The sequence below is a fragment of the Amia ocellicauda genome, chromosome 5 (genome assembly GCF_036373705.1).
Source record: "Amia ocellicauda isolate fAmiCal2 chromosome 5, fAmiCal2.hap1, whole genome shotgun sequence".
Taxonomy (NCBI): domain Eukaryota; kingdom Metazoa; phylum Chordata; class Actinopteri; order Amiiformes; family Amiidae; genus Amia; species Amia ocellicauda.
Genome location: NC_089854.1, coordinates 12,720,114 through 12,743,746, shown reverse-complemented (window position 1 = coordinate 12,743,746; position 23,633 = coordinate 12,720,114). Strand labels below are relative to the sequence as shown.

Genomic DNA, 23,633 nt, shown 5'->3' with positions numbered 1-23,633 from the left:
GGAGTATACTGAGTATACTATTACTGATTGATTAAAATATAAATAAGTTTTAAATAAACAGTTTTTGTTTGTGCATTCTATTTTGTTGATTTATAAGTCCAAGTTAAAAATGTTGGACTGGTTAATGCAAACTGTTGATTTCAGAGGAATTAAATGCAAAACAATACTAATACAATTTCAGGAACTTTAAAGAAAATAATAATAATACAAAACAAATGTACTAACATCGAAATGTAACCTTTGAAAGCCACTCCAAATTATGCATCCTGAGTTATTCAGGACTGGAATTCAAATCCTGCAATGCTGGTTTTGAGTCTTAACAGTTAAAATAGTGATGCTAGTTTCAGCTGATTAGTTTTGACATTTAAATATTACCTTTCAATATCCCAGGCTGAAACTTGAACAGCTTATTAAGGTGGAAAATATTTTCTCGCTAGCAGCTTTTGATACCACTTGATCTGAATTCTGGGCACAGTTACCCATCAACTGGTCTATGGCCTTTGTTATTTTTGTGACATTTTAAAATCCTGTTATTTCCAATCTACTTTCTTCATGTTTAGGAACATAATAACCAAAACAAATAACCATAATATGGAGCAGACCGTGGATATCCCAGTTTCCCCAAATAGCTGCAAGTGAATTCATTAAATTTTGTTTGGTCTTCCTCCTTCAGTTTAAACATTTTGGGGGGGCCAGTACATGTCTGCATATTTTGAATAACATTACAAAACAGAGGAAGCCATTTACCCCATGTATCCAGCACTTTGCTGTTAGTTTGAAAACTTTTGGGGAAAAAAAAATCCCCATCCCCATCCCCATAACATGAAGTTAAAGATCTCCTGTCCACAGAGCACATTTGTGGGATTTATGGCCTGGGTTACACCTTTTATCCAGACCAAAGCTCGTTTCAAAATTACATCCATCAAGGACTACATTTATGTGTCGTTTGTAATGTCTGACTTTGCATTTGTTAGCTTAAAGTTTGGATTTGTTTTATTGTCTCATTGTGTCCCCCGCCCCCGCAGAGATCAGAGGGAAGAGGAGCTGGGTGAATATTACATGAAGAAATATGCCAAGTCATCAGGGGGAGAACAGTAAGTTTGTATTTTCATGGAACAGTTTAATGTATATATGTACATTCACAATGCAGATACCAATAAGAGGCCAAAATATAATGAAAGCCCCATGCAGTGCATATTATTACACACTGAAGTAGTTCTTCTTTGGAGATACACTCACCTAAAGGATTATTAGGAACACCTGTTCAATTTCTCATTAATGCAATTATCTAACCAACCAATCACATGGCAGTTGCTTCAATGCATTTAGGGGTGTGGTCCTGGTCAAGACAATCTCCTGAACTCCAAACTGAATGTCTGAATGGGAAAGAAAGGTGATTTAAGCAATTTTGAGTGTGGCATGGTTGTTGGTGCCAGACGGGTTTTCTTGGCACACTTTAGGCCCCTTAGTGCCAATTGGGCATCGTTTAAATGCCATGGCCTACCTGAGCATTGTTTCTGACCATGTCCATCCCTTTATGACCACCATGTACCCATCCTCTGATGGCTACTTCCAGCAGGATAATGCACCATGTCACAAAGGTCGAATCATTTCAAATTGGTTTCTTGAACATGACAATGAGTTCACTGTACTAAACTGGCCCCCACAGTCACCAGATCTCAACCCAATAGAGCATCTTTGGGATGTGGTGGAACGGGAGCTTCGTGCCCTGGATGTGCATCCCACAAATCTCCATCAACTGCAAGATGCTATCCTATCAATATGGGCCAACATTTCTAAAGAATGCTTTCAGCACCTTATTGAATCAATGCCACGTAGAATTAAGGCAGTTCTGAAGGCGAAAGGGGGTCAAACACAGTATTAGTATGGTGTTCCTAATAATCCTTTAGGTGAGTGTGTGTGTGTGTATATATATATATATATATATATATATATATATATATATATATATATAACATTTAACTTTGGTCAATTTGATTTCTCATTTTACCTTTTATAAAATCTCTAAAATAAACTCCATTGTAGTAATGAAAACTGTAACGCTTATCGATATTTCAGGGTCAGCAGATAGTAACCTTGGTGACCCAGTTCTGTTCCTATCAAATATTCTAAACGTTCCTGTAACTATCTTTACTGTTCTGTATTGTTGCTCCCTATCTCTCTCCTGTATAGGTTAACATTTATCAGTAAATCAACTGATTTTTGTGCTCATCATTGTTTACACCCCAAAACAAAAGTTGTATTTGTTTATATGTAAGGTTTTCAGAAGTTTTATTCAGACACCTCCTGTAAACCAATGTTAGGAGAATTGGGATCAAGCTTGAATATTAAGAAATTCCAACATGGCTGAAGTTGTCACACATGGGGTGTAACTGAGCTCTTGGAAAAATGAAGAGAGCCGCAAATGTCTTTAGTTTTAAGAAATAAACTTAACTCTCTTTTAAAGGAATCAGCGATAAGTTCCTAAAAGCCCAGATTAGCATTTCAGCAGGTACATGGTGTGTTGGCAGATATTATAGTCAGTCACACAGCTCCAATTAGTGAATCATAAGAGAGAACCTTGAATGCATAGAAAACCAATGGGTGTCTAATGAGTTCATCCTTTTGAATAGTCTGTGCTTTTACTACACGTGTGTTGGATGGCTTGTAAATATGGATGTATGTACTTCTCCAGCTTCTATGGGGGGTCAGAAGAGCTTTCGGATGATATCACCCAACAGCAGTTACTGCCTGGTGTCAAGTAAGTGAACACGAAGTTACATTGTTATGCTACAGAAAGTTAATGTGATCACATTCCCAAGTCACTGAAATTGTACCACAAAACCAATAATATATCCAAAGCTCTGTATTCTAAAATGTAATGAGTGATTTAAAAAAGTATATATAAACAAATTAGAAACTTACATACTCCTTACTGGATTCATGTCACTCACAAATGCATTAACTGTTTTGGTGGGGAATAATGTAATTCTGCAACTATGTAGACGTGAACATTTGAACAGTGAGAGTGAATAACGGAGAGATTTTCTTCTAGTTTGGGATTGTATTTGCAAAACAAATTGATCCTGCAAAGAAAAACTTTCCCAATGTTGGGGAAAAAATGAAAGTAAATGACAGGTAATGTGAGAATATTATTAGTATTGCCATTATCAGTCTGATAAAATACTCCCATGCTACACTAAGTTCTTTTTATTTTTTTTAGGGATCCCAATTTGTGGACAGTGAAGTGTAAGGTATGTGTAATTTCTGCTCATGGAGTTCTGTGTTGCTAGTAATAACAGGGATAATTGTTCAAGTAGTGCTCCACAGTAGTTTGCTGGTGTAAGTGCACCTCTGCAACACCTTGATCCAACATAACTTGTAATATACTCTATTGCACACAGAGCTTATCCAAAAAGAAGTTTAAATCGCATCACTCTTGTCATGTTGTCGTGTTATTTCTTCTATGGCTGCAACAAACCACTATTTTGATAATTGATTAATCTATCGATTACTTATTCGATTAATGGGATACAAAAAAAAAATCAAGAATTAAATCCAAGTGTTTTTTTGTTTTTATTTTTAAATAAAGTTTGTAGTTTTTCCTCATCTTGCATAATGCTCTCTTTAAAACAACTTGAGATGGCAGTTATAAAACCAATAGAAAACATGCAGAAAATAAAGGGTTTTGTTATATATAGTGCCTAGAGCAACAGGTGTTTTTACATTGTTCTCAAAACACAAAGCTATTTTACTCTTCAGTCTTAAAGGCGCTAAACTGTTTTGATTAATAATTAAAAATAAAGAGAACATTAAATTCAGTGTTTAAAGGAATTTCAACATCAAATAGCTTTAACGGCAGTTCAATACTAGACTATGGAGGTAGACTTTTTTCTGAAATAAGAGACAATGAGTATGAATAGGAGCACTAGAATTTGGCTTTCAGAGTTGTGGTTGAAGTAACATGTTGGCCTCCGATGTATATATTTTAGTAAAAAAAAAAAAAAAAAGCCTGTATGTGTATTGAAAAATGTGGATTAAAGTAGAGCCACCCAAAGTGATTATTCAGTATGGCCAGATTTTCTACCTTATTTGTGTAGTAGATTTCTAAGGGGGAATTGAAGGCAATATTATGATAAGATTATAGAAGTAGTTATTATAATTGGAATGAAATCTGCTTCCTTTTGTACTGGTTTTGGCAATTAGTCTACAGATTGTAGATATTGCAGGGGATTGTTATGAGAGTGTGAGAGAAAGTTGTGTATTATTTTCCATTCCTGCAGATCGGAGAAGAACGAGCAACTGCCATCGCCCTAATGAGGAAATTCATCGCTTACCAGTTTACAGACACAGTAGGTTTCAGAGCCCTGACTCAATCCACGTCTGCCTCTAAATTGTCTTTCTAAAGGCATAAGAAGTTGGTTATCAGAAAACCTCTTCCCTTGTGGCACAATACATACTATGGCCCCCTCTCATCAGTAACCTCTCTTCCACTCTGTTCTGTTACAGACTGGCATCATGCCAAAAAACTAATCTTCGCTTAGGCTTTTCTCAGAGCTCTCCATCAAAATGCTTGAATGATGCCAAATTAAAATCCCTAAGACCCCGTTCACACTTATTAAGCCGGCCTTGGGCCGCCTCAAATTTTGTCTGGCTTTTTTCAGTTTTTAGGTTTTAGGAGCCTACGTGCGTTCGAATATGCTGGTGAAAAGGCGCCCTAAACCAAATGCATACCGGGAATAAACAAATCTGCTCAAACAAACCAGTGACGCAGAACATTAGGTCTGATTACAGGTGTATGCGATATGTTTATAATCACAACTTATTAATATCGATTGGCTATTTTTCAGTTCTATATTTTATTTGAAAGTAATCTTAACCCTTTGCAACCTAAGCTTTCTAAAATAATTAAAAATGTGCTGGTTCAATGGAGAATCTAAGTAATATATTTCCCTTTTCAAATGTCTATCTTCGGTTCTGCAAGTTTAAAAGTGCTGTTAAACAATTCACCCGAAAACGAAGCACCTTTATTAGGACATCTGTTTTAAATCACAAGAAATCGTATGCATTAGTATGCAATCGTCTGCATCGAAAGAAGCCTCTGTGATGCGTCTATAGTTTTATCCTCAGACAGCAGCGCTGCACTTCCTGCGGTTTCTGTTTTAACTGTATCTTCATCCACATTGTAAACCGCACTTTCATTTCTGCATCGTCCCAGCTGTCACCTCTAACGCTGGCATTTGTAATTGTATTGCTCAGCTCAATATAATCGCATTTAGGATTGCATAGTAAATAGCTGGTATCGTATTGAAATGCACTGATTTGAATGGAAACCTGCTTTGGTTAAATTTATATAGTTTTAAAGCAAAATGCGGATAATTAATAAAGTTACCTGGTCCCGTTCACAATTTCACAATGCAATTTCCACGTGTAAAATGCATGCTGTTAAATTCCAGACTTCAATCATACTTAGTAAAAGAACAAACAATAGCAAGTTTACCAGCTACACACTTATTTTAATCGACTGAGTAGTTTGAACTGTTTATATCATTATAACTCATTACTTAGCCTAGACTTCTATAATATATATAAAGATGTGAGCTAGCGAAATGTATCAGTACATTTAAGGCTATAGATTGATATGACATTCACACAATACAGAGACAATACTGTGTGTCCTGCAGCGGTGCAGCTGTGTCGGTGCCCGTGTTTACTCTGTGTTTATTCTGTGTTTATTCCGCGTCTCTCAGACATGCGTCTCTAGGGGCGGGGCTTGAGTTGCGTCACATGCTGATGCTTTCCACCCGGCCCAGGGCCCGGCGCATTCACATATACGTTTAGGCCAGCATTAGGCTGGGTCGAAAGATTTAGGCCGGGTCGAAAAGCGGGACTAGTTTTGACCCGGCCCAGGGCTGGCCTAAATCTCAAGTGTGAACGGGGTCTAAGATCTCCACTGGACTGTTTTACAGCCTGCTTAAAGAAGTGTGGGTTTCCAAATAAATCGCTCAAATCTGTTACAAATCTGTGTTTGTGCAATGTATATGTCTTGGTCTGGCTCTCAAGCTGTTCCCATTGTGTTATGCCTTTGAGACTTGATTCATATGCAGCTCCCAGTACTGCAGTCTTTATATTCAGTCACCTGACTTTTTCCTCTAGAACAGTTTTAATAAGCTGTTTAATTGTTTCCACTTTTCACTCCTACTTCCAGATTTGTTTCTTTACAGAGCACAAACCTGAACCCTTTGCACATGGTTTTAGACCACAGATTGGGGTGTAAACAGCATACTTGAGCTGACGACCTTGGTTTTAGTCCAGTCTTGCCAAATACTGGCATTTAAAATGTGCATATTGTCTCTGTCATTTTAGTTGTAATTTATTCTTATAAGGTTTAAACTGTGGATTTATAAAAGCATTTGAACTTACCTTTTACATTTATATTCTATAAAACACACAATCAGCTTTGTGAGCCTATTCTATTTGTAAATTTTTTATCATTGCATCCCTAGTGTTTAGGCTGGGTTGACTTTAGTTCGGTAACTACTGCCTTCCTCTCTCTTTCATGCCCCACAGCCCCTGCAGATTAAGTCAGTGGTGGCCCCCGAGCATGTGAAAGGTTACATCTATGTGGAGTCGTACAAGCAGACCCACGTCAAGGCTGCCATCGAAGGCGTGGGCAACCTGCGCATGGGCTTCTGGAACCAGCAGATGGTGCCCATCAAGGAGATGACCGATGTCCTCAAAGTGGTGAAGGAGGTCACCAACCTCAAGCCCAAGTCCTGGGTTCGGCTCAAGAGAGGCTTATATAAGGATGACATTGCTCAGGTAAACACCATTATTGGAAAAAAAAAAAAAAAAAAACGTTTTAACTGCAAAGTAATTCATCCAATATAATTGTTCATTAACTAAGGAACGTTCTTGCTATGAAGGTAACAATCCATGTGAAAATACTTCTCAAATTCAAATTGAGTCAGAGACCCCGCATTTTGAAATGGGTGTTGATAGTACACGACTTTTGGCCTATTGTTTTTGGTGAAAATTAGGCTTGTTCCACTGAGCACATGTGTGGAGCACTGTGTGGTCAGTCCAGGAATTGCCTGACTTCCATTCCTCACAGGTTAAAGCCTGTTTCTTAACATCTGCATCTCCCTCCCTTCCTTTGAGGCCTGCTGGGTAATTAAAATCACAATGTAAGTGTCTTACTTCATCAGAAATGGTTTATATAATAGTGATTGGATTCCAGTCTTTTCCAGGCCCAGTGTCTTCCTTGATCCAATCAAAACTGAAAGGAATGTGTATTTTGACTATTTGTCTTTGGATCAACAGTAGATTTGATCCAGGTCTGCGTATGAGATTCAGATTGGGTCTGCGAGAGAAGTATAAACCACAGTTTAAGCTGTCCTAATTATTACTTACCTGTTTTATCTTTTTTTTTACCCCACATCCTTAGGTGGACTATGTTGAACCCAGCCAGAATACAATATCCCTGAAAATGATTCCAAGGATTGATTTTGATCGTATTAAAGCTCGCATGAGCCTGGTGAGTGGGACCATCTTCTCTTTGGATTTTTTTTTTTTTTTACCATAGGTGTATTTGCAGAACAGTATAAAACATGGCAAGGGGATTACATTATTATTTTTTTGTTTTAATTATTATTTTTTCTTTTGTATATTGTATATATTGTCACATGGTGTCAAGTATTAGGATGTACATATTTCTTTGTCATTAATTTTACTGTTAATTAACGTTTGATTTCTTGATTTTGTGTTTAAAGGAAAATAATTTCTTAAAAAAATCTGGCTATGTGGAGATTAAACTTGTCAAAAATCATTATACCTCTTTCCATGTTTCATCCTCTTCTTTCTCCTCCTCTGTGTCTGTATTTACAGAAAGACTGGTTTGCAAAGAGAAAGAAGTTCAAGAGGCCAGCTCAGAGACTGTTTGATGCCGAGAAGATCAGGTTGTTATCTGGTGTTCTTTACAACCCTCTTAACTTGAATGGAAACCATCTGAATTAAGTGTCCCACTATTTGCCAAACAAAGCCTTTCAACATTATAACATAATTTAATTATCTTCCATGTTATGTGTCGAGCCAGCTGAGCTCAAATTTAGGCTGTTCCCCACATTGCCTTCTTAAATTGATGGGCAAAAATGGGAATTTCCTCCTAAAAGAACCGGCCCCATTTCAAAAGCCCATAACTCTGTTAATATTTGCATCGCATGCATATGGATGGCATCTGAAAGGAAATCGCTTGAATGCTACAGTGAGGAAAAAAGTATTTGATCCCCTGCTGATTTTGTACGTTTGCCCACTGACAAAGAAATGATCAGTATAATTTTAATGGTATGTGTATTTTAACAGTGAGAGACAGAATAACAACAAAGAAATCCAGAAAAAAACGCATTTCAAAAAAGTTATCAATTGATTTGCATGTTAATGAGGGAAATAAGTATTTGACCCCTTCGACTTAGTACTTGGTGGCAAAACCCTTGTTGGCAATCACAGAGGTCAGACGTTTCTTGTAGTTGGCCACCAGGTTTGCACACATCTCAGGAGGGATTTAGTCCCATTCCTCTTTGCAGATCCTCTCCAAGCCATTAAGGTTTCGAGGCTGACGTTTGGCAACTCGAACCTACAGCTCCCTCCACAGATGTTCTATGGGATTAAGGTCTGGAGACTGGCTAGGCCACTCCAGGACCTTAATGTGCTTCTTCTTGAGCCACTCCTTTGTTGCCTTGGCTGTGTGTTTTGGGTCATTGTCATGCTGGAATACCCATCCACGACCCATTTTCAATGCCCTGGCTGAGGGAAGGAGGTTCTCACCCAAGATTTGATAGTACATGGCCCCGTCCATCGTCCCTTTGATGCGGTGCAGTTGTCCTGTCCCCATAGCAGAAAAACACCCCCAAAGCATAATGTTTCCACCTCCATGTTTGATGGTGGGGATGGTGTTCTTGGGGTCATAGGCAGCATTCCTCCTCTTCCAAACACGGCGAGTTGAGTTGATGCCAAAGAGCTCGATTTTGGTCTCATCTGACCACAACTCTTTCACCCATTTCTCCTCTGAATCATTCAGATGTTCATTGGCAAACTTCAGACGGGCTTGTACATGTGCTTTTTTGAGCAGGGGGACCTTGTGGGCGCTGCAGGATTTCAGTCCTTCACGGTGTAGTGTGTTACCAATTGTTTTCTTGGAGACTATGGTCCCAGCTGCCTTGAGATCATTAACAAGATCCTCCCGTGTAGTTCTGGGCTGATTCCTCACCGTTCTCATGATCATTGAAACTCCACGAGGTGAGATCTTGCATGGAGCCCCAGACCGAGGGAGACTGACAGTTATTTTGTGTTTCTTCCATTTGCGAATAATCCCACCAACTGTTGTCACCTTCTCACCAAGCTGCTTTGCGATGGTCTTGTAGCCCATTCGAGCCTTGTGTAGGTCTACAATCTTGTCCCTGACATCCTTGGACAGCTCTTTGGTCTTGGCCATGGTGGAGAGTTTGGAATCTGATTGATTGATTGCTTCTGTGGACAGGTGTCTTTTATACAGGTAACGAGCTGAGATTAGGAGCACACCCTTTAAGATTGCCTGTATAAAAGACACCTGGGAGCCAGAAATCTTGCTGATTGATAGGGGATCAAATACTTATTTCCCTCATTAACATGCAAATCAATTTATAACTTTTTTGAAATGCGTTTTTCTGGATTTTTTTGTTGTTATTCTGTCTCTCACTGTTAAAACACACCTACCATTAAAATTATAGACTGATCATTTCTTTGTCAGTGGGCAAACGTACAAAATCAGCAGGGGATCAAATACTTTTTTCCCTCACTGTATATACAACAAGAACACTCCAAGAACAAGCAGGAACTAAAGACAGCTGCAGTACAGGCCTGGCAGAGCATCACCAGGGAAGAAACCCAGCATCTGGTGATGTCTATGGGTTCCAGATATCAGGATTTGCAACCAAGTATTGAAACTCACAATTTAATTAATGATTATCTTAATTTGTCCAAATACATTTGAGCCCCTAAAACTGGGGGGACCACATGCAAAAATTGGTGTAATTCCTACACAGTTCACCCAATTTGGATGTAACTACCCTCAAATTAAAGATGAAAGTCTACACGTAAAGCATATATTGATTGTTTGCTTTCAAATCCATTGTGCTGGCATACAGATCCAAAATGATGACAATCGTCACTGTCCAAATATTTATGGACATAACTGTATGCCAGAACATAGCTTGCAATAACAAAATAAACAATACAATATAACGTGCAGAAAAAACAACTTTTTTATTGTTTAAATATGCAAAATCATGTTTCACATCACCTAAAGAAGGCACCTCTATATATAGTAGACTGAATCTCCACAATATCCCTTCAGTGGCATCTTGACAACAATTGTACCAATATGTGTGTTGATAGAACAAACAGAACTCACTGTACCAGGGTGTTTGTGAGAGGTGTCTAGGTGCTGTCCCAACACATACCCAAGTGGCCAATCAAAACTAACTGCAATAATACAAATAACCAAATAATACTACTTGGAGATCGACAAAATAACCGAATCTTTCTAAAAATAGCACTCCGCGGCTCATCCACAGCTTTATGTGTCACCAGGCGATCTGTAACTGAACCTGAGCGCAGTGATGCTGTACATTATTTTTACGCATTGCTCTCGTGCAGAGACGCTACTGAATATCTGACTTTTAAATGATATTTGGCGGGGAATGGTACATACGGGTGTATGGGGTGGGGGGGGCATAGATCCCTCAAATTTGGTCAGATTTATTTGCAAATAGGCTTGTTTTGTTCAGAACACCCTTACAGTTAATCCAGCATATATTATGTATAATGTTTTATGTTCTATCAAACACCGAGAAGTTTAGATCCCATGATATAAGATAGTTGTGTATCAGTGCACTGTACAGAGAGTGTTTACTTTACATTTTGAGCTCTGCACAGTCGTGTGCATGGCTTGTACCGAAATGGTTTTGCTTTAGTTTTCAAAAGCAGAGTGTCTGGTTTCAGAATGTCACAGTTGTCAATATTTTGAGATTTTTTTATTACTTCTCAGACCAAGTATCTGCCCCCCCCAAATCATAATGTGGAGTGGGGGGATGGAAATGGGAGGAAACTATTTTTTTTTCTCCTCCATCAGAGAAAGATTGACAGCATTAGAGAGCTGAGAGTCTCAGCTTTCATGGGATACCAGACATTCTGCAAACAACACAACGGTGAAGCGTACACTTCATATTAAACAGAAACGCATGATTTGGTGCCCTTTTAAGGGTACCAGCGCTATCTGTCAACTTAAGAGGTTAAAAATAAAACTAAATTTGATCTTCCATGAATTAACAAGTAAGCTTCTTATTGACACATTTTCATTACAGTTGATCACCGCCAAATGTGTGCTGTAGGAAAATTGGGCAATCTGAGGTTTTGGAGTACTAATTTTAAAATGTCAGTGGAAGTGTCTTCTATAGCTAAAAGATGGGTCTTACCCTGAGGATCTGTCTTCTGTAAATGTTTAGTTGTGCAGATGTGAGGTCTATAAGTTGGAAAGTCAGAGTCTGACAAGTGTCTGAGGAATCATGTCATATGTTTTTAACGAAGCTGCTTTTTTGCCCTGTATTTCAGGGGACTTGGAGGAGAGGTGACCACAGACGGAGACTTCCTGATCTTCGAAGGCAATCGCTACAGTCGGAAAGGGTTTCTCTTCAAGAGCTTTGCAATGTCTGCTGTGGTAAGGGCACCTTGTGTTTACCAGTACCTGGTCAAGCCACCAACACTACCACACTGTCCCAACACAGCTGCAGATTTGTAACTTCATAACAAACTGTTAACGAAAGCACATTTCAGTGACAAGCTTTAAGTTGTAGTCTGATCCCCCACTGCCATGGAGTGATTTAATGTTTTCGATTCAATTCTGCATTTCTAAGCAGAAAGCTGATCTTATGGAAATGTTTTAAACATGAATATAGCTGTAATGTTCATGTTAAAAACATTTCCATAAGATCAGCTTTCTGCTTAGAAATGCACCTAATAACCTAAACAAATTAATTTGTCTAAACAAACGTGATTTTGTGCAAACCACAATGTTGTCTTAAAAGGTTGTTTAATAGACTTGCCTAAAGCTGCATTTTTATCACTCTTGGAGAAGGTGACATGGAGCAGCAGTGACAAGCTTACCCAGGGTCAGGATCCAATTCCCAGCTATGGCGATGTCCTGCTTCAGCCAGGTCCATTGTCTCCCAAACACTCATTACTCACTTTTCCTTCCCTCCAATGCTGTGTAGATCACAGATGGGGTGAAGCCCACGCTTTCTGAGCTGGAGAAGTTTGAGGACCAGCCTGAGGGAATCGACCTGGAGGTGGTGACGGAGACCACGGGTGAGTACACCCTGCTTAAATGTCTTAACAGCTGTAAAATGTATCCAGCTCTCTCACACACCACCCCCCCCCCACCCCATTTGCTGTGTTTTTTATGAGCTACTTAAATTTATCTTTGGAGGATATGCTTAGTGCCATAAGCTATTATACAGTGGTAAATCACATAGATTATTTAGAAATGCATATATTTAAAAATAAAATATAGTAGTAGGAAAGTCAGAAACCATAAGCACATGCAAATCTTATAAGGGGCTGTGTAAAAGAAAAGTAAATAAATCAAAATACTAATACCCACTCACTTCCATATATGCGCCAAAAAATAATTTATTACAGCACATTCAGATTAATGTTCCAATCTCTGAGATCTTCATCAGGGTTGATATAGTAGTGGATGCACATAAATGTATGCTATTTAAATGCTAAATGCCCATATTACAAAAATCTAATAAAGCAAAGCATCTTGAATAGATACTTACTACTTAAGCATCAGGGAGTTAAGCATAAGAAAAGCAAGTTTTACCTTCTTAAAGGATGTCTCCTGACCAATAGACCTGCAGCGGGAAAAAAAAAATCCCCACTTTGCTGAGCAATAGGGAAAGCTGAAATAGTTACAGCCAGATGAGAGATTTGGGGCACGGTGATGTAATTATCCTTTCAGAACTAGAAATCATGAAAACTGCTTGCTCTCTTTGAGGTCATGTACTCTTTGATTTCTGCTTGAATATCTGTGGTAGCAGAGAAACTGTCCTCAACCTGAACCCATTCCGATGGGAGGCTTCTGTTTTTCTCTGCCTCTCCTTTTGAACTGTGGGGTTGACTAATGTTGCTATTTTTTTCCCCTCACTGGCTCATCTCCCTGTCAATTCAGTCATGTCATCATAGTATATAGGTGAAAAAAAACCTCAGTGAGACTTCCTTTTAAGGGCAACAGTCTGCAGGCGATTGGTACTCTTTCAATAATTCTCTAATATGTGTAACCGAAAGAATAATTATTCCAAGGTTTCCCGACTCCTCCTTTTAACCGTTGGTGAGCTCAACCAGTTTAGCAGCACCTCCACTAATCCTCACAATAATTTAATGTAATTCAGGGTAACTTTCACATAGTATGAAATGGATTTTAGCCGGTTCTGCCTAGGGTTGTGATGAATTTCAATTCTACATTAGTTGACATCAAATTTCACACATATTTTGCAAATCCAAACTCCGGCGAAAACTAAACTGATTTTTTTTTTTATTAATTTGAATTTGTAGCTTTATAATTTTATTTCCTCCCCCTCATTCAGTCAGGATAGTCCAAATTTTAATCTAAGCACATGCATGGCCATGTTTGTTTACTCAGTTTGGTCCAAAGTTGTTCCGGCTAAGGTTGATTCTTCAAAAATCTATTTGACACTTGCATGTATTTTGTACTGTGGTATTATTTTTATCAGTTTCTTTTGTATTTGAAACGTATTGAATAATGAATTATGTCCACATGGCCATATAGCCTATAGGTGTATACAGATTTGATTAGTTTGTCATGTTATCATTGATATCCTGCCATAATATTTTAATTATTAAAATACAGTGCATCCGGAAAGTATTCACAGCGCTTCACTTTTTCCACATTTTGTTATGTGACAGCCTTATTACAAAATGGATTAAATTAATTATTTTCCTCACAATTCTACAAACAATACCCCATAATGACAACGTGAAAGAAGTTTGTTTGAAATGTTTGCAAATTTATTAAAAATAAAAAACAAAAAAAGCACATGTACATAAGTATTCACAGCCTTTGCTCAGTACTTTGTTGAAGCACCTTTGGCACCAATTACAGCCTCAAGTCTTTTTGAGTATGATGCTACAAGCTTGGCACAACTATTTTTGGGCAGTTTCTCCCATTCTTCTTTGCAGGACCTCTCAAGCTCTATCAGGTTGGATGGGGAGTGTCGGTGCACAGCCATTTTCAGATCTCTCCAGAGATGTTCAATCGGGTTCAAGTCTGGGCTCTGGCTGGGCCACTCAAGGACATTCACAGAGTTGTCCTGTAGCCACTCCTTTGTTATCTTGGCTGTGTGCTTAGGGTTGTTGTCCTGTTGGAAGATTAACCTTTACCCCAGTCTGAGGTCCAGAGCGCTCTGGAGCAGGTTTTCATCAAGGATGTCTCTGTACATTGCTGCATTCATCTTTCCCTCGATCCTGACTAGTCTCCTAGTTCCTGCCGCTGAAAAACATCCCCACAGCATGATGCTGCCACCACCAAGCTTCACTGTAGGGATGGTATTGACCAGGTGATGAGCGGTGCCTGGTTTCCTCCAGACATGAGTTCAATCTTTGTTTCATCAGACTAGAGAATTTTGTTTCTCATGGTCTGAGAGTCCTTCAGGTGCCTTTTGGCAAACTCCAGGTGGGCTGTCATGTGCCTTTTACGGAGGAGTGGCTTCCGTCTGGCCACTCTACCATACAGGCCTGATTGGTGGAGTGCTGCAGAGATGGTTGTTCTTCTTGAAGGTTCTCTTCTCTCCACAGACACGCTGGAGCTCTGTCAGAGTGACCATTGGGTTCTTGGTCACCTCCCTGACTAAGGCCCTTCTCCCCCGATCGCTCAGTTTGGCTGGGCGGCCAGCTCTAGGAAGAGTCCTGGTGGTTCCAAACTTCTTCCATTTATGGATGATGGAGGCCCCTGTGCCCATTGGGACCTTCAATGCTGTAGAATTTTTTCTGTACCCTTCCCCAGATCTGTGCCTCGATACAATCCTGTCTCTGAGGTCTACAGACAATTCCTTGGACTTCATGGCTTGGTTTGTGCTCTGACATGCACTGTTAACTGTGGGACATTATATAGACAGGTGTGTGCCTTTCCAAATCATGTCCAATCAACTGAATTTACCACAGGTGGACTCCAATCAAGTTGTAGAAACATCTCAAGGATGATCAGTGGAAACAGGATGCACCTGAGCTAAATTTTGAGTGTCATGGCAGAGGCTGTGAATACTTATGTACATGTGCCTTTTTTGTTTTTTATTTTTAGTAAATTTCCAAAGATTTCAAACAAACTTCTTTCACGTTGTCATTATGGGTTATTGTTTGTAGAATTGTGAGGAAAATAATTAATTTAATCCATTTTGGAATAAGGCTGTAACATAACAAAATGTGGAAAAAGTGAAGCGCTGTAAATACTTTCCGGATGCACTGTATATGAAGATCTATTTGCTAGTACTGTATAGACTTGTCACCTATTCAGATTTCTGATAAGGTAACATGATTAAGTCATGTTTGTGAGAATTTTATTATAGACATATTTTGAAAATAATTAAACATGGTGGAAGTAGTGTGTGTTGAAGAAAGTATGTAAAAAGTTTGTTGTTAATATTTTAAAACCCAACAGTTGATAGAACAGTGAATGTATTTTCAGTGTTGCTGGGTGGCATCTATGATGATCATTGCAGCAGGCTACTAGCAATGCAGAGCGGCTTGTGTTTTTGAAATTTAACTTAGCAGTAGTAAATTACAAGTACTAAGTAGTAAAGTGACTAGTAATAGTGGTATTAGATACATGTTAAGTACGTAAGAAACCATGTTCAATAGTAACTTTTGCATCTCTGAACAGTTACCTCTTTACACTCAGCCCAATTGTTTTCAACCAGTGGGTTGAGATGTATCTATTAATAACACTGGCATTATTATAGCTATTGTATCAATGGAAACTCAAATTATACCATGATTAAGATTGGATATTGCTGTGTGGAGATCTTTTCTTGCAAAGTAGGGGAGACATTTAGTACATACTTACTTTATTAATCATAACTCCGTAATTTTTCTCCAGTTGTCACCCAGTTTGTTTTAAGGGAAAATTGTAAGAAAAATAAGTTTACGTTTACTTTTTTCATAAAATACAAAAATGTCATAATTATGCTATTTTTTTATCTTGGAAAAAAATGTGGTAGTGTTGCAATATAGTGTTTAATCATGGTCAACAATACAGAAACTAATTCTGATTAGTTTTTTTCAAATGCACATTATTCCTTAATTCCTCCAAATTTCAATGAATGGAATTTCAACTAAATGTTTTCAAAAAATATTTTCCATAGACTTTAACGGAGGGAAAAGGTCAACATTTCAAAAAATGCATTTTGTTTTTGTGAGAAAACGTGGTAGTACTGTAATATACACTCACCTAAAGGATTATTAGGAACACCTGTTCATTTTCTCATTAATGCAATTATCTAACCAACTAATCACATGGCAGTTGCTTCAATGCATTTAGGGGTGTGGTCCTGGTCAAGACAATCTCCTGAACTCCAAACTGAATGTCTGAATGGGAAAGAAAGGTGATTTAAGCAATTTTGAGCGTGGCATGGTTGTTGGTGCCAGACGGGCCGGTCTGAGTATTTCACAATCTGCTCAGTTACTGGGATTTTCACGCACAACCATTTCTAGGGTTTACAAAGAATGGTGTGAAAAGGGAAAAACATCCAGTATGCGGCAGTCCTGTGGGCGAAAATGCCTTGTTGATGCTAGAGGTCAGAGGAGAATGGGCCGACTGATTCAAGCTGATAGAAGAGCAACTTTGACTGAAATAACCACTCGTTACAACCGAGGTATGCAGCAAAGCATTTGTGAAACCACAACACGTACAACCTTGAGGCGGATGGGCTACAACAGCAGAAGACCCCACCGGGTACCACTCATCTCCACTACAAATAGGAAAAAGAGGCTACAATTTGCACAAGCTCACCAAAATTGGACAGTTGAAGACTGGAAAAATGTTGCCTGGTCTGATGAGTCTCAATTTCTGTTGAGACATTCAGATGGTAGAGTCAGAATTTGGCGTAAACAGAATGAGAACATGGATCCATCATGCCTTGTTACCACTGTGCAGGCTGGTGGTGGTGGTGTAATGGTGTGGGGGATGTTTTCTTGGCACACTTTAGGCCCCTTAGTGCCAATTGGGCATCGTTGAAATGCCACGGCCTACCTGAGCATTGTTTCTGACCATGTCCATCCCTTTATGACCACCATGTACCCATCCTCTGATGGCTACTTCCAGCAGGATAATGCACCATGTCACAAAGGTCGAATCATTTCAAATTGGTTTCTTGAACATGACAATGAGTTCACTGTACTAAACTGGCCCCCACAGTCACCAGATTTCAACCCAATAGAGCATATTTGGGATGTGGTGGAACGGGAGCTTCGTGCCCTGGATGTGCATCCCACAAATCTCCATCAACTGCAAGATGCTATCCTATCAATATGGGCCAACATTTCTAAAGAATGCTTTCAGCACCTTGTTGAATCAATGCCACGTAGAATTAAGGCAGTTCTGAAGGCAAAAGGGGGTCAAACACAGTATTAGTATGGTGTTCCTAATAATCCTTTAGGTGATTGTAGTTCGTCTAATCATGATCAACTATGGAGAATATTATAGTACAGACTGTCTAGTGTCATTTGATAGGCGTCACATACCTGTACTCCTTATAATGTCCATAGTAAACACTTGGGCATCTAAGAAGTCTAGCCAGGCACAAATGGGGGTGAGTGTAAAGAGTTTTACTTGTGCAATTGCTAGTTTTAAAAGTGTAATAAAAGTACTCCTTTACATGACATTTTAGTACTATTATGAGTGGATGTTGATTTCAGCACATTCACAGCCTGTCATGTATATAAATGTAATTTTTGCTAAAGTTTATTAAAATATATATATATATATATATAATTACATTAAAATATTAAATTAAAATACATCCTAAATACACTACATCTGTATCTGCATGGATTTAATTTCCATTTGCAATACCCCCCCCCCAAATCTCCTTATGGTGTGTTCTAGCCCAGCCAACACTGAGTTATTGTCGACCTTGTGATAAGTGTATCTTGAACAAAATACCTCTTGTAAATTCAGCAAAGCTTCAGACGGGATATTTCATATTGCATTTTTCCATTCACGCTCATCAGGGTGGCAAACAGGAGTCATTCTATAAATTAGTAAAAGCAGATCACTGTTAAGTTACTATTTCTAAATTTACTGAGATTAAAATAAACCTATGTAGTCATCTCAATACAAATACCCACAGTTTCCTTTGCCTTTATTATAGGCTTGAAAAATGTGATAGTGCTTTCTGCCAAGATGACTTCTTAAATTTCCAAATGCCTGCTAGTCAATTGAGACAGTAGCTGTATTTGAAAATGCATACTACCCTACTGCATACTGGATAAGTACACACTGCATGGTACATACTGATGTTCTGACTAGTAAGTAGTGCAGTACTCAGTATGAAGATTAATGATTCAGTGTAGTATATATGTCATGTGACCTCACATGACATGGAATGTCAGTTGAATGTGAAGCATGTGGGATGCAGTATTCATTGTAGTGAGCTCTGGTTGTATCCTGCATATTTTGGTGAATGTAGCAAGCCATCCGGGTACTTTTACCATACTACAAATTCATTTACTATGTCCAATATGCATACTGCATACTTCTGACATGTTAGAATGTAGTAAATGTAATATGGTAGTTTGCAGTTTCGAATACCGTCAATACCTACATATTATTGTTTTTCTTGACTTGTGTCGGGCTAAGGCTTTTTACTGGTACCAGCCATTTATATTTGGGACCCTTGGTGGACACATGGAATCCTCCAGGAACAGGTTTGGGAGCACCCTACTTTCTTTTCCATCAAGGAAACGTGTCTTGTTCATCATAGGGATCCTTAGTAACACACACCTATATACACACACACACACCAGGTGTTGAATGGGATTTTTGGGTTTGGTTTGTGCAGGTAAGGAGCGGGAGCACAACTTGCAGCCTGGAGACAATGTGGAAGTGTGTGAGGGGGAGTTGATCAACCTGCAGGGGAAAATCCTTAGCGTGGATGGTAACAAGATCACCATCTTGCCAAAGCACGAAGACCTCAAGGTATGGATGCCAAAGCACACTCACAGACTGCATCTCTTTCATATGGATGCATGCAGTGATCCGTAGGCCTGTTCTGTGTTAGCTGGATACATACTGTCAACCACCTGGCTGATATGAACTATGTTATAAAGTGTCATACTCGGGCATCCCACAGATCACCAAAATGTACATAATTTCCATTAATTATGAAGATAATGCTAGAAACCACCAAGATGATGACCATGAGATGCACGTGTAATTGCTGGCCCCTTATTATGACTTAATTCGTTTTCAATTAGCAAATGTACAAATCGCAATGCACCTCTGTTGCGACACAAATGTAACTGCAGTGCTGTACATACGTGTTAACAATGAATTACACTAATAAGCTATTACAGCATAAAGTGACCTGAAAAGGTAAGGGCTCTACTGATACTTCAAAAAAATGTAGGCTATGGATTTAAAATGTCATTCAGCATGTTTTATCACTAACTGTGTCTAATCCTTTCTCGTAAGGACCCTCTGGAGTTCCCAGCCCATGAGTTGAAGAAGTACTTCAAGATGGGTGACCATGTTAAGGTCATTGCTGGGCGTTTTGAGGGTGACACAGGACTCATTGTGAGAGTGGAGGAGAACTTTGTCATCCTTTTCTCAGACTTGACCATGCACGAGGTATGGAGACCAACTCCTGTACAGTAATATGCAGACTTGCAGTTACATTGTTCAGGAAATAGAAAAATAAAATGTACACAAGAATAAAAGCTTTATGTAAGTTTCAACCCAGTGTGGTTCAATAAATCAGCTATCTTCTGTAGAAGCATTTCTGTATGTTTGTTTATTTGCAAAAACTGAAGAAAAGAATGTTGAAATGGTGACATCACTTGACGTTCTGCCTGTCCCTCTGCGTGTCTGCAGCTGAAGGTGTTGCCGCGAGACCTGCAGCTGTGCTCGGAGACGGCATCGGGGGTGGACGCTGGGGGGCAGCACGAGTGGGGGGAGCTGGTGCAGCTGGATCCTCAGACAGTGGGAGTGATTGTGAGACTGGAAAGAGAGACATTCCAGGTAGAGTTCTCCAAGTATGCCTCTGCTGCTCAGCCCTGTGCTTCTCAATCTTGTATTCCCAGGTTTGGAATTGGGGTTGGCCTGTGGTTGCTTTGTGGTTTGGCACAGCCTCTTCTAAAGCCTTATCTAAAAGTCACTGTCGTGTCATGTCTTCCTCAAAAGGCACCTGGGAGCCAATGTTTAAAAAAAAAAAAAAAAAAAAAAAAGAAAACAATTTACAATTTAATCGAGTTATTGTGTCTTTAGTTCCTGAATAAGCATTGCGATGAATCTGGCACACCACCTGTTTATTTGGGTAATGTTGAGTCAGGAGCATTGAGCACTGAGCCTGGCATCTCTTCTGTCAATTAATTTCCCAAACAATTACATCCCAAGATGTCTTTCCTTTCCAAGTTTGCTGAGCTACATTGAGTCATATTAAATATTGCCTTTTGAGTTGAAAAAGTATTTTAGTAGGGATCCAACAGAGATAAAGTCCAGAGATAAAAAGATTTCAGCTGGTTTGATTTGCCCACTGACAAAGAAATGATCAGTCTATCATTTTAATGGTAGGTGTATTTTAACAGTGAGAGACAGACTAACAACAAAAAAATCCAGAAAAACGCATTTCAAAAACGTTATACATTGATTTGCACGTTAATGAGGGAAATAAGTATTTAACCCCTTCGACTTAGTACTTGGTGGCAAAACCCTTTTTGGCAATCACAGAGGTCAGACGTTTCTTGTAGTTGGCCACCAGGTTTGCACACATCTCAGGAGGGATTTTGTCCCACTCCTCTTTGCAGATCCTCTACAAGTCATTAAGGTTTCGAGGCTGACGTTTGGCAACTCGAACCTTCAGCTCCCTCCACAGATTTTCTATGGGATTAAGGTCTGGAGACTGGCTAGGCCACTCCAGGACCTTAATGTGCTTCTTCTTGAGCCACTCCTTTGTTGGCTTGGCTGTGTGTTTTGGGTCATTGTCATGCTGGAATACCCATCCACGACCCATTTTTAATGCCCTGGCTGAGGGAAGGAGGTTCTCACCCATGATTTGACGGTACGTGGCCCCGTCCATCGTCCCTTCGATGTGGTGCAGTTGTCCTGTCCCCTTAGCAGGAAAACACCCCCAAAGCATAATGTTTCCACCTCCATGTTTGACGGTGGGGATGGTGTTCTTGGGGTCATAGGCAGCATTCCTCCTCCTCCAAACACGGCGAGTTGAGTTGATGCCAAAGAGCTTGATTTTGGTCTCATCTGACCACAACACTTTCACCCAGTTTTCCTCTGAATCATTCAGATGTTCATTGGCAAACTTCAGACGGACCTGTACATGTGCTTTCTTGAGCAGGGGGACCTTGTGGGCGCTGCAGGATTTCAGTCCTTCATGGCGTAGTGTGTTACCAATTGTTTTCTTAGTGACTATGGTCCCAGCTGCCTTGAGATCATTAACAAGATCCTCCCGTGTAGTTCTGGGCTGATTCCTCACCGTTCTCATGATCATTGAAACTCCACGAGGTGAGATCTTGCATGGAGCCCCAGACCGAGGGAGACTGACAGTTATTTTGTGTTTCTTCCATTTGCGAATAATCGCACCAACTGTTGTCACCTTCTCACCAAGCTGCTTGGCGATGGTCTTGTAGCCCATTCCAGCCTTGTGTAGGTCTACAATCTTGTCCCTGACATCCTTGGACAGCTCTTTGGTCTTGGCCATGGTGGAGAGTTTGGAATCTGATTGATTGATTGCTTCTGTGGACAGGTGTCTTTTATACAGGTAACGAGCTGAGATTAGGAGCACTCCCTTTAAGAGAGTGGTCCTAATCTCAGCTTGTTACCTGTATAAAAGACACCTGGGAGCCAGAAATCTTGCTGATTGATAGGAGATCAAATACTTATTTCCCTCATTAACATGCAAATCAATTTATAACTTTTTTGAAATGCGTTTTTTTGGATTTTTTTGTTGTTATTCTGTCTCTCACTGTTAAAATACACCTACCATTAAAATTATAGACTAATCATTTCTTTGTCAGTGGGCAAACGTACAAAATCAGCAGGGGATCAAATACTTTTTTCCCTCACTGTATGCCCAGGGGAATAGGATAGGGTATTTTCAAAAAGACTAACAAAAAAACAAACAAAAAAAACTGCACAGCCAGCCAACTAAAACCAAATTAAAAGCATATTTGACCTTGTCGCCTTCAGGTGCTGAATATGCATGGCAAGGTACTGACAGTCCGACACCAGGCTGTAAACAGGAGGAAGGACAACAGGTTTGCTGTGGCTCTGGATTCGGAGCAGAACAACATCCACGTCAAAGACATCGTCAAGGTCATCGATGGCCCACACTCAGTAAGAAACGAGACTGCCTTTTGCATTGCAGAGCCAGACATCTTTGCCTACATACACAACCATCAGTGTCTGGCTGATTAATTAATCAATTCTCTGTTTCAGCACATTTTTATTGACGGTTCAAGTGAAGTACCGTTTGTGTCCTAGTATTAACTTCTTTATTAACTTTATTGCCACAGTAGTGTTTGACCTTTGACCTTTTCATCCTGTCTTAGGGACGAGAAGGAGAGATCAGACATTTGTTCCGTGGGTTTGCTTTCCTGCACTGCAAGAAGCTGGTGGAGAACGGAGGCATGTTTGTGTGCAAGACCCGACATTTGGTCCTGGCTGGGGGCTCCAAGGTGACTTTCCCCACTGTAGACATGGCAATTTTTGAACTATACAGCGATAATGCCTGTCGACTTTCATAACTAACCCGTTGTTATTCTTGCATTTAATGAAGATTCAGATGTTAAAGAAAAAAGGGGTACATTTGGCATTGCAAATGTGTGTGTCTAGGGTTGTGGATTAGGCTCTTGTTAGAGCTTAAAATGTGGCCGGTAATCAATGGATTTAGTGAAGTGTCAAGTATGTGTTTTGCACCACAACACAGCACCACTGTTCAGAATAGAGATCTTGACAAATTAATACAAATTACAAGTTGAAAGAGGCTTTTAAAGTACGTTAAGATATTTTTTTAAAAACCTACGTATTGCTGTTTTAATGGATTTATTCTGTTATCCACAGAGACTCAGAACTCAATCATACAATCGTAGGTGCACCATAGAAAACGGATTTCGATTTCAGTAGATTCAGTAGATAGTGTTAATGCGATACTGCCCCCTAGGGATGCGTCAACCTTACGTGCTTGTATGTTGGCAGACAGCATGTACGCAGAGATGCAGACGCAGAAGTATAAATCAGCCTTAAGGTGAGACAGATAGGGGATATGCTTGCTTGATTGACATTTCTGAGCAGG

At 39.5% G+C, this 23,633-nt stretch overlaps 1 protein-coding gene across 1 annotated transcript in view; it reads left to right on the top strand.

The window, feature by feature from the left end:
- The window catches only part of supt5h (SPT5 homolog, DSIF elongation factor subunit), a 67,930-nt gene that overhangs the window by 11,280 nt on the left and 33,017 nt on the right, over positions 1–23,633 (top strand). Inside the window, exons 7-20 of the mRNA XM_066703878.1 lie at positions 1,026–1,094; positions 2,696–2,761; positions 3,224–3,254; positions 4,284–4,352; positions 6,571–6,822; positions 7,448–7,537; positions 7,888–7,958; positions 11,647–11,752; positions 12,306–12,399; positions 19,170–19,306; positions 19,802–19,957; positions 20,201–20,347; positions 22,529–22,675; positions 22,891–23,016. Coding sequence (XP_066559975.1) covers positions 1,026–1,094; positions 2,696–2,761; positions 3,224–3,254; positions 4,284–4,352; positions 6,571–6,822; positions 7,448–7,537; positions 7,888–7,958; positions 11,647–11,752; positions 12,306–12,399; positions 19,170–19,306; positions 19,802–19,957; positions 20,201–20,347; positions 22,529–22,675; positions 22,891–23,016 — 1,561 coding nt within the window. The remainder of the gene's footprint in view (positions 1–1,025; positions 1,095–2,695; positions 2,762–3,223; positions 3,255–4,283; positions 4,353–6,570; positions 6,823–7,447; positions 7,538–7,887; positions 7,959–11,646; positions 11,753–12,305; positions 12,400–19,169; positions 19,307–19,801; positions 19,958–20,200; positions 20,348–22,528; positions 22,676–22,890; positions 23,017–23,633) is intronic.